Source organism: Salvelinus fontinalis, chromosome 18, assembly GCF_029448725.1.
Source record: "Salvelinus fontinalis isolate EN_2023a chromosome 18, ASM2944872v1, whole genome shotgun sequence".
NCBI lineage: Eukaryota > Metazoa > Chordata > Actinopteri > Salmoniformes > Salmonidae > Salvelinus > Salvelinus fontinalis.
Window position 1 is genome coordinate 44,083,861 of NC_074682.1, and position 14,253 is coordinate 44,098,113.

General features: G+C 45.6%; 1 protein-coding gene across 8 annotated transcripts in view; it reads right to left on the bottom strand.

Moving 5' to 3' along the window:
• The window catches only part of ppfia4 (PTPRF interacting protein alpha 4), a 120,043-nt gene that overhangs the window by 9,361 nt on the left and 96,429 nt on the right, over positions 1 to 14,253 (bottom strand). For 5 of the 8 annotated variants that reach the window (XM_055869582.1, XM_055869581.1, XM_055869578.1 and 2 more), the window contains exons 6-19: positions 13,503 to 13,724; positions 12,996 to 13,142; positions 10,678 to 10,812; positions 10,334 to 10,417; positions 7,012 to 7,143; positions 6,713 to 6,775; positions 5,163 to 5,254; positions 4,911 to 5,040; positions 4,083 to 4,279; positions 1,357 to 1,585; positions 1,109 to 1,144; positions 760 to 887; positions 390 to 520; positions 216 to 300 (exon numbers count right to left, since the gene is read on the bottom strand). In XM_055869582.1, the coding sequence (XP_055725557.1) occupies positions 216 to 300; positions 390 to 520; positions 760 to 887; positions 1,109 to 1,144; positions 1,357 to 1,585; positions 4,083 to 4,279; positions 4,911 to 5,040; positions 5,163 to 5,254; positions 6,713 to 6,775; positions 7,012 to 7,143; positions 10,334 to 10,417; positions 10,678 to 10,812; positions 12,996 to 13,142; positions 13,503 to 13,724 (1,811 nt within the window). The remainder of the gene's footprint in view (positions 1 to 215; positions 301 to 389; positions 521 to 759; positions 888 to 1,108; positions 1,145 to 1,356; positions 1,586 to 4,082; positions 4,280 to 4,910; positions 5,041 to 5,162; positions 5,255 to 6,712; positions 6,776 to 7,011; positions 7,144 to 10,333; positions 10,418 to 10,677; positions 10,813 to 12,995; positions 13,143 to 13,502; positions 13,725 to 14,253) is intronic. The other 3 variants (XM_055869579.1, XM_055869577.1, XM_055869580.1) reach the window with 2 other exon arrangements.

A 14,253-nucleotide genomic window follows, 5' to 3' on the forward strand; every position in this document is an offset into this window, starting at 1 on the left:
AGAGAGAGAAAGAGAGAGTAGAGTAAACAACTAATGTTGGCATGGCCTCTGGAGCACATGAATGTTTTATTCGACTATGGAACAGTGAGGCCAGGGTTTCACAGCTTCCAAAATGTATTCACAATTCAACTGACAGAGACACCACCAATTGACCTTGCATTTAGACAGAAAGAGAAAGAGAGTGTGTGTATGTGAGTGATAGGTAAAGGTCTTACTTTTTCTTCATCCTGCGGTCTCTCTCTGCCTGTGTGCCCAGCTTGCCCAGAGTCATGGTGTCTCCGATGCTCATCTCAAAGTCTACTGAGACACACAACACAACAGACATAGCATCACTCACACATACCTATACATACAGTAGCTTACAGGAGACACAGGTCCAGCTGCGTTACCTCCCGGCATCAGGGCAGGCAGAGGCTGTCCCTCCCTCCCCAGTGTCCCTCCTCCCTCCATCCTGCCCTTCTCCTTGCTCTTCCCAAACAGACGACCTATAGATGACTTGATGCCCTTCTTCGCTTTACCCCTGTAGAGAGAGAGAGAAAGAGTGAGAGAGTGAGTGAGGGAGAGAGGGAGACACAAAGTATAAGTGGGATTGAAAGAATGTGTGTGTATGTGGGGGAGGGGGGTTGTGTGTGTGTGTGTGTGTGTGTGTGTGTGTGTGTGCGTGTGTGTGTGTGTGTGCGTGCGTGTGTGTGTGTGTGTGTGTGTGTGTGTGTGTGTGTGTGTGTGTGTGTGTGTGTGTGTGTGTGTGTGTGTGTGTACCCTCGTCCGTCCTCCAGACTGCCAGTGAGCTGGGCGAAGTTGGTCTCCAGTCTCAGACTGCGGGGAGAGGAGGGGGGAGATGTCTCACACTTGATAGTAGCCTTGTCCTCACGAGCTTCCACTGGAGACTGGAGGGAGAGAGATGTGAGAAAGAGTGAAGTCACCTTTATCTGTCAGGAGGCTTCAAATAGGAGCTTTCTCAGAGAGGCTGTGACAACACCTTGTCCAGCAGGAATGATCCTGTCCTTCCAATCGCAACCTTGAAAACTGTGTTCATTTCAGTACCTCTCCATATCTGGGAACTGTACTGCCTCTCTTAGTTGTGTAGATAAAGAGAAAACTGACTTACTGCTATTTTTCTACGGTGTTTCCTTAAGTCGCTAGGCTGTTAAAGACAGGAGGGAGGCACAGACACACCAACACATAGTTAGAGACAAGCAGTTGTTAGACATACAATCACAACCAGTTACTGGGGTTACTGAGAATGAATAAGCAGCAGTTGAGTGACTTATTGTTTCACACTAAACATTGTGTGTCAATCCAAACATGTTTTCAGGTTAGTCCTCTCTGATGGTTAAGTGCATGTCTGCGTCTCACCAGGGTCATGATTCCCAGCTGGTGGCTGGCGTTGTGGGTGTTGTGTTTGGGGGTAGAGCGTCCGCTGGTGGGAGGGGACGAGGAGGAAGCCAGGGACTGGGCAGTGGCTGAGGTGGGCATGGTTCGGGGGCGAAGTGTAACGTTGAGTCCGTCCATGCTACCACTGTTCACACGAGACTCTATCTCATCTGCCCTGAGGTCAGCAGACTCCCTCTCCACCTGGATCATCCTAAACACCAGAGAGTACAGTGGGATGAGACATAATACACACATCATACACACATAATAACTACATCATACACACATAATAACTACATCATACACACATAATAACTACATCATACACACATAATAACTACATCATACACATAATAACTACATCATACACACATAATAACTACATCATACACACATAATAACTACATCATACACACATAATAACTACATCATACTCACATAATAACTACATCATACACACATAATTACTACATCATACTCACATAATAACTACATCATACACATAATAACTACATCATACACACATAATAACTACATCATACACACACAATAACTACATCATACACATAATAACTACATCATACACACATAACTACATCATACACACATAATAACTACATCATACACACATAATAACTACATCATACACATAATAACTACATCATACACACATAATAACTACATCATACACATAATAACTACATCATACACACATAATAACTACATCATACACACACAATAACTACATCATACACATAATAACTACATCATACACACATAACTACATCATACACACATAATAACTACATCATACACACACAATAACTACATCATACACATAATAACTACATCATACACACATAATAACTACATCATACACACACAATAACTACATCATACACATAATAACTACATCATACACACATAACTATATCATACACATAATAACTACATCATACACACACATAATAACTACATCATACACACACATAATAACTACATCATACACACACAATAACTACATCATACACAATAACTACATCATACACACACAATAACTACATCATACACATAATAACTACATCATACACATAATAACTACATCATACACACACAATAACTACATCATACACAATAACTACATCATACACACACAATAACTACATCATACACATAATAACTACATCATACACACATAATAACTACATCATACACACACAATAACTACATCATACACATAATAACTACATCATACACACATAATAACTACATCATACACACACAATAACTACATCATACACATAATAACTACATCATACACACATAATAACTACATCATACACACATAACTACACCATACACACATAATAACTACATCATACACACATAATAACTATATCATACACATAATAACTACATCATACACACATAACTACACCATACACAAATAATAACTACATCATACACACATAATAACTACATCATACACACATAATAACTACATCATACATACACAATAACTACATCATACACATAATAACTACATCATACACACATAATAACTACATCATACACACACAATAACTACATCATACACACATAATAACTACATCATACACACACAATAACTACATCATACACACATAATAACTACATCATACACACATAATAACTACATCATACACACACAATAACTACATCATACACACATAATAACTACACCATACACACATAATAACTACATCATACACACATAATAACTACATCATACACACACAATAACTACATCATACACATAATAACTACATCATACACACATAATAACTACATCATACACACACAATAACTACATCATACACATAATAACTACATCATACACACATAATAACTACATCATACACACACAATAACTACATCATACACATAATAACTACATCATACACACATAATAACTACATCATACACACATAACTATATCATACACATAATAACTACATCATACACATAATAACTACATCATACACACATAATAACTACATCATACACACACAATAACTACATCATACACACATAATAACTATATCATACACATAATAACTACATCATACACATAACTACACTATACACACATAATAACTACATCATACAAACATAACTACACCATACACACATAATAACTACATCATACGCACATAATAACTACATCATACACACATAATAACTACACCATACACACATAATAACTACACCATACACACATAATAACTACATCATACAAACATAACTACATCATACACAGATAATAACTACATCATACACAGATAATAACTACATCATACACACATAATAATAGCATTATACACACATAAGAACTACATCATACACACACAACAACTACATCATACACACACAACAACTACATCGTACACATATAATAACTCCATCATACACTCATAATAACTACATCATACACACATAATAACCAGCAGTATAAAGCATGTTCCCTGGGTGTGTGAGTTAAAGAATAATGGTGCATCAAAAATGGGGGAAAGAACTTGCACATCGCTCTGCCTAGGAGTAACAAAAACCTCAGGAAAGGAGGAAGCCAAGGCTTCAGATTCTGGAAAATGCTGGAGATATTATGGTGTAAGGTAGGGAGGGAGATAGTGGGTATCGCGATAGTTGTCTGCGTTGGTTTGTTCTCCTACCTGATCTCCTCATTGATGGCATCCAGCTGCTCCTGCAACATCAGAGCCAGAGTCTGTGCATCTGATTGGCCGCTGGGTGACAGGAGGACGGAGCTAACATCATCATCTAGGTCTGACTCAGCCTCCACGTCACTGCCCAGGAGGTGACTGACACTGCCACGTAGAGACGAGTATTCCTGCTCAAACACCGCACACACCTGTAGGGTAAGTACACAAACACACACTGTTAGACACCGCACACACCATTACGATAGATACACACACACACACACACACATTACACAAGGCATACACCTGTACGACAGTTACACAGTGCACACATCAGTTTACACACCGTCTGCTCAGATACCCAAACAAATCCACACTCACACCTCATATATTTAAACACTTTATAAACACATTGATAAAGACATACCACTTACATCACACATACGTACGTCCAAGGTAGCAGGGGTCAGAGAGAGAAGCATTGGTTAGGTGAGAGCTGTATGTAATGAGGGACAAATGCAGTGTGTTAAGCTTCACAACCATCAGCCATATTACTGCCCTCATCAGGGCCATCAGATCATCAGCCATGAGGGAGAAGAGGGGAAGAGAGGAGGAAGAGAGGAGACACTAACAAAAGGGAGGAGATGGGGGCATATGTGGAGAGGAAGAGAGAGGATATGTGGTGTTTCATGACATAGCTTGGGATGGGCACAGAAATTGGACACACAGGCACAGGGGAGGGAACCAAGTTTGGCACAGGTGTGTGCGTGTAGTGTGTGTGTGTGTGTGTGTGGTGGGTGTGTGGTGTACGTGTGTGTGTGCTTGTGTGTATGTGGTTACCTTGTTGGGTTCGTTGCGTAGCGCTGCCAGGCGGCCCTTCTGTGCCCGTCTGATGACAGCAGAGCTGTAGTGTCCATCCTGCCCTTCTACCACTGAAAAACGCAGGTCACTGGCACTGCCCATGTGAGACCTATACACACACACACACATACAGAGAAAACCTGGTCAGTATAGGGTACTAGTATGGGGCAAGTGTGGGAGTAGTGTGTGTGTGTGTGTAGTGTGTGTGTTAGTGTGTGTATGTCTGTGTACCGTGGGTGTGATCCATCTCCAAACACTCCACTCCGGCGTTTCAAGTGGTCGATCTCATTCCGCAGCTTCTCAATCTCACCAATCAGACGCTCCTGACGAAGAAAGGCATTGTGGAATGGAACAACATCAATGTCCAATCACAATATTTGTAACAGTTCAACTCTCATCCAATACATGTGACTATCCATAATTTGTCTGTCATGTTTGTGCGTGAAAAGTTTCAATGAATAGAACGTTGGACGCAAAGAGGGATGTGTGTTGTGTTGTTCATGTGTTGTGTTTCCAGGCCTGACTCACCCTGGTGTGTTGTTCATGTGTTGTGTGCCTAGGCCTGACTCACCCTGGTGTGTTGTTCATGTGTTGTCTGCCCAGGCCCGGACTCACCCTGGTGTGTTGTTCATGTGTTGTGTGCCTAGGCCTGACTCACCCTGGTGTGTTGTTCATGTGTTGTGTGTCCAGGCCTGACTCACCCTGGTGTGTTGTTCATGTGTTGTGTGTCCAGGCCTGACTCACCCTGGTGTGTTGTTCATGTGTTGTGTGTCCAGGCCTGACTCACCCTGGTGTGTTGTTCATGTGTTGTCTGTCCAGGCCCTGACTCACCCTGGTGTGTTGTTCATGTGTTGTGTGCCTAGGCCTGACTCACCCTGGTGTGTTGTTCATGTGTTGTCTGTCCAGGCCCTGACTCACCCTGGTGTGTTGTTCATGTGTTGTGTGTCCAGGCCTGACTCACCCTGGTGTGTTGTTCATGTGTTGTCTGTCCAGGACCTGACTCACCCTGGTGTGTTGTTCATGTGTTGTGTGCCTAGGCCTGACTCACCCTGGTGTGTTGATCATGTGTTGTGTGTCCAGGCCTGACTCACCCTGGTGTGTTGTTCATGTGTTGTGTGCCTAGGCCTGACTCACCCTGGTGTGTTAATCATGTGTTGTGTGTCCAGGCCTGACTCACCCTGGTGTGTTGTTCATGTGTTGTGTGCCTAGGCCTGACTCACCCTGGTGTGTTGTTCATGTGTTGTCTGTCCAGGCCCTGACTCACCCTGGTGTGTTGTTCATGTGTTGTGTGCCTAGGCCTGACTCACCCTGGTGTGTTGATCATGTGTTGTGTGTCCAGGCCTGACTCACCCTGGTGTGTTGTTCATGTGTTGTGTGCCTAGGCCTGACTCACCCTGGTGTGTTGTTCATGTATTGTCTGTCCAGGCCCTGACTCACCCTGGTGTGTTGTTCATGTATTGTGTGTCCAGGCCTGACTCACCCTGGTGTGTTGTTCATGTGTTGTGTGCCTAGGCCTGACTCACCCTGGTGTGTTGTTCATGTGTTGTGTGCCTAGGCCTGACTCACCCTGGTGTGTTGTTCATGTGTTGTGTGCCTAGGCCTGACTCACCCTGGTGTGTTGTTCATGTGTTGTGTGCCTAGGCCTGACTCACCCTGGTGTGTTGTTCATGTGTTGTGTGCCTAGGCCTGACTCACCCTGGTGTGTTGTTCATGTGTTGTGTGCCTAGGCCTGACTCACCCTGGTGTGTTGTTCATGTGTTGTGTGCCTAGGCCTGACTCACCCTGGTGTGGTGGAACTCCTCCAGCTGTTTCTGGGAGTTCTCCAGATCCTGAATCAGGGAGTTCTGGAACCAACAGCAAGAGGATAAGACATCACTGTTCAGCTATAGTTTGGGAATCACTAGTTTAGAGGCCTGAGTACATCATATGTGTGTGTGTGTGTGTGTGTGTGTGTGTGTGTTGCGTGTGTGTGTGTGTGTGTTGCGCGTGTGTGTGTGTGTGTGTGTGTGTGTTGCGTGTGTGTGTGTGTGTGTTGCGTGTGTGTGTGTGTGTGTGTGTGTGTGTGTGTTGCGTGCCATGCCTTGTCCTCCAGTGCTGCCATGCGTTCTTTAAGGTGAAGCTGCAGTCTCTCGTTAGACTCAGTGAGCAGACGGTCTACTGTGTCAGACAAACGCTTGTTGTGTTCTTCATTCATCTTCTCTCTCTGACGTGCCTGAGAGAAGGACGGAGAGACAGAGAAAGGGAGTGAAAAAGAGAGAGAGAGGTTTAAAAGTTCATGACTATTGTCACCCACATACAGAAGCACTCCAAACACTCCATGAGCACAGCACCAGAAAACAGAATGAGAAAGGACTTGATTTGACAACATTGTATTATGCAGTCAGAGGAAACACTACGCTGACATCATATCTCAACCACACACACACATTCACAGCTGGTTCCTCATAGATCTACTTTAACTATACTCATGAGCTCACATACAGAGATAGAAACTAGACATGCGTGAATTATTCCAATTCTAAATATATCAGCCAGTCAGAGCTCTGTGGGGTAGGGGAACAGGCTGCAGCAGGAAATGTGTGGATTCGGCTCATATTTATAAAGCAAGGCATAGTGAGTGTGAGATACTCTAAATATGGAGTTGGTCCCCCCCTTTGCTGCTATAACTGCTTCCACTCTTCTGGGAAGGCTTTCCACTAGATGTGCGAACATTGCCGTGGGGGCTTGCTTCCATTTAGCCACAAGAGCATTAGTGAGGTTGGGTACTGATGTTGAGCGATTAGGCCTGGCTCACAGTCGACGTTCCAATTCATACAAAAGGTGTTTGATGGGGTTGAGGTCAGGGCTCAGGCCAATCAAATAATTCCACACCGATCTCGAAAAAACATTTCTGTATGGACCTCGCTTTGTGCATCGGGGCATTGACATACTGAAACAGGACAGGGCCTTCCCCAAACTGTTGCCACAAAGTTGGAAGCACAGAATCATCTAGAATGTCATTGTATGCTGTAGCGTTAAGATTTCCCTTCACTGGAAAAATAACCCCAGACCATTATTCCTCCTCCACCAAACTTTACAGTTGGCACTATGCATTGGGCCAGGTAGCGGTCTCCTGGCATCCGCCAAACCCGGATTCGTCTGTTGGACTGCCAGATGGTGAAGCGTGATTCATCACTCCAGAGAACGCATTTCCACTGCTCCAGTGTCGAATGGCGGCGAGCTTTACACAACTCCAGCCGATGCTTGGCATTGCACATGGTGATCTTAGGCTTGTGTGTGGCTGCTCGGCCATGGAAACCCAATTTATGAAGCTCCCGACGAACAGTTCTTGTGCTGACGTTGCTTCCAGAGGCAGTTTGGAACTCGGTAGTGAATGTTGCAACTGAGGACAGGCGATTTTTACGCGATACACGCTACAGCACTCGTCGTCCTCTTCTGTGAGCTTGTGTGGCCTACCACTTCGCGACTGAGCCGTTGTTGCTCCTGGACGTTTCCACTTCACAATAACAGCACTTACAGTAGAACCAGGCAGGTCTAGCAGGGTAGACATTTGACAAACTGACTTTTTTGAAAGGTGGCATCCTATGACGGTGCCACATTGAAAGTCACTGAGCAGGTGGGCTTGCCTGATTTGCATGTTATTTTGGCATTCATATCTGTCACATATCAGTTTGCAAACAATGTAAAATATACATATATATTTGAGTTAATAAAGCTTCCCTACAAACATGGTCTCTTTTTTTTTTCTTGAGTAAGGCAGCTCCAAAATGCAGGTGTTTCAGCCTAGCTCAGTGCTTTCTGTGGTGGTGGGGCAGCCAGCGGAAAATAAGGAGCTTAGGGTTAATGTTAATGGGAATGTTCTTTAGTTGCGCCGTGATTGGCTCAGTGTTCTGTCACTCATGGGGACACTACATCACTGCCAAATCTAAGGGTAGAGCTCGAAAATTCAAGCCCCTTGGGTGCTGCCATAGAGTTACATTAGAAGTGCCCATCCAAGTAGGCTCAAGGTCATTGGCCACAGATAAAATGACGTCAAATCACGTTTTATCTACAGTAGCTTTGATTGGACTCAACATCATACTTTCAAAATCTTAGCTAGCAGTCATCATCATGAATCAAGTCCTTTTTAATCCTTGTCATAATAAGAGAAATAATGAAGATAAATTATAGATAAAACTTATCAGTGCTCATCGGCCATTGGACTTAAACATTACACATCAAGTTGGAAATAGCAAATTCAACAATGAGTGGTTTGGAAGGAATCAGTGGCTAACTGCAAGCATTGCTAAGAAATCACTAGTCTGCTATTCAGTAGAGTGGTTGTGTGGTCCCCATTCTGGGTTTAAGGGTCTATTTTCTAAGCTTAAAATGATAGACATTCAACATTGGCCATACTGTCAATCCAGCATGATTTATGCCGCGCTCGAAACAACTGTTAACTTGGAACTGGTAAATCAGACGTTAACTTGGGGAAAAAAACGAGATCCGACTGTGAACGGTCATCCAACTTGGAATTGTAAATTGGGAACTCGCACCACTTTCTAGAGCTACGACCTGAAGATCACTGACATCATCATGATTCAACCTTGTTTTTTTCTGAGTTCCAAGTTGTCTTGAAAGCACCATAAATCCAGAGAATGCCAGACTTTGATGACAAAGGACCGCCACGTCACCTTCATGTTCAAGTGAGCACAGCACAACAAGGTGAGTCCAAAACTGTATTGTATACTGTAGCTAAGAAAGTAATACTTAGTGTATGTTGTGTAGTAAGCTGTTAGTAGCCCATGTGCCTCACCCTATGTTCCCCTCTTAATTTCACCTACTGTTCTGACTTGGTAGGAAACGGAGCCTATAACCTGTTTTCCAGAAATAGCCAGGTGTAGCAGTGGTAAGGTGTTGGGTCTGCTTGTTGGGACAGCTTTATGTAGGCCCTAACAGTTTGTGGGCACCGTTTGTCACCGTTATAATGCAATTAATGTATTGTTTAGTGTTGTGTTGTGTAGTGGCTTTGCTGGCATGCATCCCTCACTCTGGGGCTCCCGTGTGGCGCAGCTAAGGCACTGCATCTCAGTGCTAGAGGCGTCACTACATGTGTGTGTGTGAGGGAACATGAAGAGACAAAGTCAAGGGGCCAGGCTAATGTGAAGAGTCGGCCTACGCTGCACTCAGAGAGAGGTCAGAGAAAGCCTGCAGGGTAAGACTATGTGCACGCACGCACGCACGCACGCACGCACGCACGCACGCACGCACGCACGCACGCACGCACACACACGCACACACACACACACACACACACACACACACACACACACAGCAACACACACACACACACACACACACACACACACACACACACACACACACACACACACACACACACACACACACACACACACACACACCCTGCTCAGTTCCTGGTTCTTCTCCTCCAGTTGTGACTCCAGCTGTCTGAGTCGCTCCTCAACGTTGCCATGTCGCTCCTCGGCCTGCAGGGGGAGACACAGGACCCAACTCAATCAAACCTGCATTCCAGTATTTACACACCGAGCTCTTTTCACATTGTCAAAAAACAGTTATTGTTTTGGTTACTGTGAAATCCTACAACTATTACCAGATACCTTCCCCTTACAGCTAGATACCTTCCTGTTGTCAGAATAACAAGTGTGCGTGAATCAAGATTGCTGTGGTGGGTTCGATTGACATCCAGCCTCCGTATGTTTAGGACTGTGACTGTGTGTGTTGTTACCTTGGTGAGGGCTGCCACCCTCTGTGCCAACTCTGCCTCCACCTCTGGTAGTGTCTCAGCCTTCCTAATGGTCTGAGCCAGCCTCTGCTCTGCCAACTCTAACAACTCCTGCAGCTGGCGCACCTTCTCCTCACTCTGACAGAGGTAAAGGGAGAGAGGGAGGTGGAGAGAGGGAGAGGGAGGGAGATAGAGAAGGAGGGAGCGAGAGAGGTGGAGAGAGGGAGAGGGAGGGAGATAGAGAAGGAGGGAGAGAGAGAGGTAGAGAGAGGGGGAGGGAGGGAGATAGAGAGGGAGAGAGAGAGGTGGAGAGAAAGAGAGAGATGATCACATACATATTTAAGGTCATACAGATGTTTGGACTCAATGTCACTGGCATAACTCAAAATGTTGTATTTTTATTATCAGTGGTTACAAAAGCACTGTTTTCTCCATATACAATGAGTGTACAAAACATCAGGAACACCTGCTCTTTCCATGACATAGACAACTGTGGGAAGCATTGGAGTCAACATGGGCCACAATCCCTGTGGAACACTTTCGACACCTTGTAGAGTCCATGCTCTAATGAATTGAGACTGTTCTGAGGGCAAAAGGGGTGCAACTCAATATGTTTTGTAGACATGCTACTCATATCAGCTGAACTGCTTAGTTCTCTGGTAGGCTTGCCGACTGCTGACCAAGCACTATAGGTTTGAGCACATGTCAGAGTTGGTGTGTGTGTGTGTGTGTGTGTGTGTGTGTGTGCGTGCGTGCGTGCGTGCGTGCGAGTGTGAGTGTGAGTGTGAGTGTGTGTGTGTGTGTGTGTGTGTGTGTGTGTGTGTGTGTGTGTGTGTGTGTGTGTGTGTGTGTGTGTGTGCGTGCGTGCGTGCGTGCGTGCGTGTGCGTGTGTGTGTGTGTGTGATAGATGGAACCTTAGAGGCCTGTCCCTGATGATGTCTCTGAGGTAGTAATGGATACTCTGTGTCAACCTCACATTCTCTGGCTTCAAGTGGAGATAAACTGAACTTCACCCTCAACTGAACGGTTGACGAACCATCATTCACCCCCGTCTGTGTGTGAATCCCCTACCTCACCCCGTCCCCTCTTCATGTGAACCATCATTCACCCCCGTCTGTGTGTGAATCCCCTACCTCACCCCGTCCCCTCTTCATGTGAACCATCATTCACCCCCGTCTGTGTGTGAATCCCCTACCTCACCCCGTCCCCTCTTTATGTGAACCATCATTCACCCCCGTCTGTGTGTGAATCCCCTACCTCACCCCGTCCCCTCTTCATGTGAACCATCATTCACCCCCGTCTGTGTGTGAATCCCCTACCTCACCCCGTCCCCTCTTTATGTGAACCATCATTCACCCCCGTCTGTGTGTGAATCCCCTACCTCACCCCGTCCCCTCTTCATGTGAACCATCATTCACCCCCGTCTGTGTGTGAATCCCCTACCTCACACCGTCCCCTCTTTATGTGAACCATCATTCACCCCCGTCTGTGTGTGAATCCCCTACCTCACCCCGTCCCCTCTTTATGTGAACCATCATTCACCCCCGTCTGTGTGTGAATCCCCTACCTCACCCCGTCCCCTCTTCATGTGAACCATCATTCACCCCCGTCTGTGTGTGAATCCCCTACCTCACCCCGTCCCCTCTTTATGTGAACCAGCATTCACCCCCGTTTGTGTGTGAGTCCCCTACCTCACCCCGTCCCCTCTTTATGTGAACCAGCATTGACCCCCGTCTGTGTGTGAATCCCCTACCTCACCCCGTCCCCTCTTTATGTGAACCATCATTCACCCCCGTCTGTGTGTGAATCCCCTACCTCACCCCGTCCCCTCTTTATGTGAACCATCATTCACCCCCGTCTGTGTGTGAATCCCCTACCTCACCCCGTCCCCTCTTCATGTGAACCATCATTCACCCCCGTCTGTGTGTGAATCCCCTACCTCACCCCGTCCCCTCTTTATGTGAACCATCATTCACCCCCGTCTGTGTGTGAATCCCCTACCTCACCCCGTCCCCTCTTTATGTGAACCATCATTCACCCCCGTCTGTGTGTGAATCCCCTACCTCACCCCGTCCCCTCTTTATGTGAACCATCATTCACCCCCGTCTGTGTGTGAATCCCTTACCTCACCCCGTCCCCTCTTCATGTGAACCAGCATTCACCCCCGTTTGTGTGTGAGTCCCCTACCTCACCCCGTCCCCTCTTTATGTGAACCAGCATTGACCCCCTCCAGACTCCCCGAGATGTGTATGTGCTCGTATGTGTCATACATACCCATGCACAGTCGATGGTGACTTATTCAGCATGTGTGTGTGTGTTACCTGTCGGTGCAGAGAGTCCTTGGTAACCAGTTCGTTCTCCAGTTTGTCGTTGAGGTCGTGGATGTGTGTGGTTTCCCTCTGAGCGGCCAGGTAACGTTTTTCTAACGTTGTAATCCTCTCCTCCATATCCTCCCTCTGCGCCAGCCCCTACAACAGGCATATAGTAAGAGAGAAAATACAGTGTGTGTGTTCATACTAGGAAACATAACATAGAACCTTGCCGATTGACTCGGTACCGGTACCCCCTGTATATAGCCTCGTTATTGTTATTTTATTGTGTTACTTTTTATTATTTTTTATTTTATTTTATTTGGTAAATATTTTATTCACTCTTGTAAGTAAGCATTTCCCAGTAAGGTCTACACTTGTTGTATTCGGCACATGTGACGTTAGATTTTCCTATTAATTTGGACACTGGCAAGTTCTATACAATCAACAGTGTTTATGTTTATGAATGAGACATATCGATTCCCCCTTCTCTTTTCCTATCTCCTCAATTACGCTCACCTCTCTCTGTTCCCTCTGTTGTTTGACTGACAGCTCCTCGCTGCGACTCAGGTCTCGGCGAGTGTTGGCTAGCTCCGCCTCCAGCTCTGCCACGCGTGTACTGAGTGTGCCCGAACGCTCGCGGCTCTGAGCCAGCTCATGATTGGTCCGATCCAGAAGCTCCTGTAGCTCCACTGACCTGCTGCCATCGTCATGGGCGTCTATGGAACCGTTAGGTAGCCTCTGAAGGGTCACACACACACACACTTGTTTTTTCAGAGAGATAGATAGAGTAAGGGGAGTTTGCATGTTGTCATGATGATGTTGTTTACACTTGAAGAGTGTTTCTTCTGCTAATGTTTGAGGTCTTAGTGAATCAGAAAGGCACCATTTGTGTGGTGTGTTTGTGTGTTTGTCTGGTGTGTTTGTGTGGTGTGTTTGTGTGGTGTGTGTGTGTGTGGTGTGTTTGTGTGGTGTGTGTGTGTGTGTGTGTGTGTGTGTGTGTGTGTGTGTGTGTGTGTGTGTGTGTGTGTGTGTGTGTGTGTGTTGAGATGTTGTTTTGACGTTTCTCTCTCACCCCAAAGTAAAATGAATTATGTGGTGTTAATGAACCTTCAGGGAGACACATTGAGACAGGCAGCGCAGCGGGCAGCCCTACTATCAGGACCTCCCTCCCTCTCTCCTATTCATCTGTCTTCATACGCACGCACAGACCCACATGTTGCCACTCAGACTCAGTATGACTCCAATTATTCAATTTTTCTCATTCATA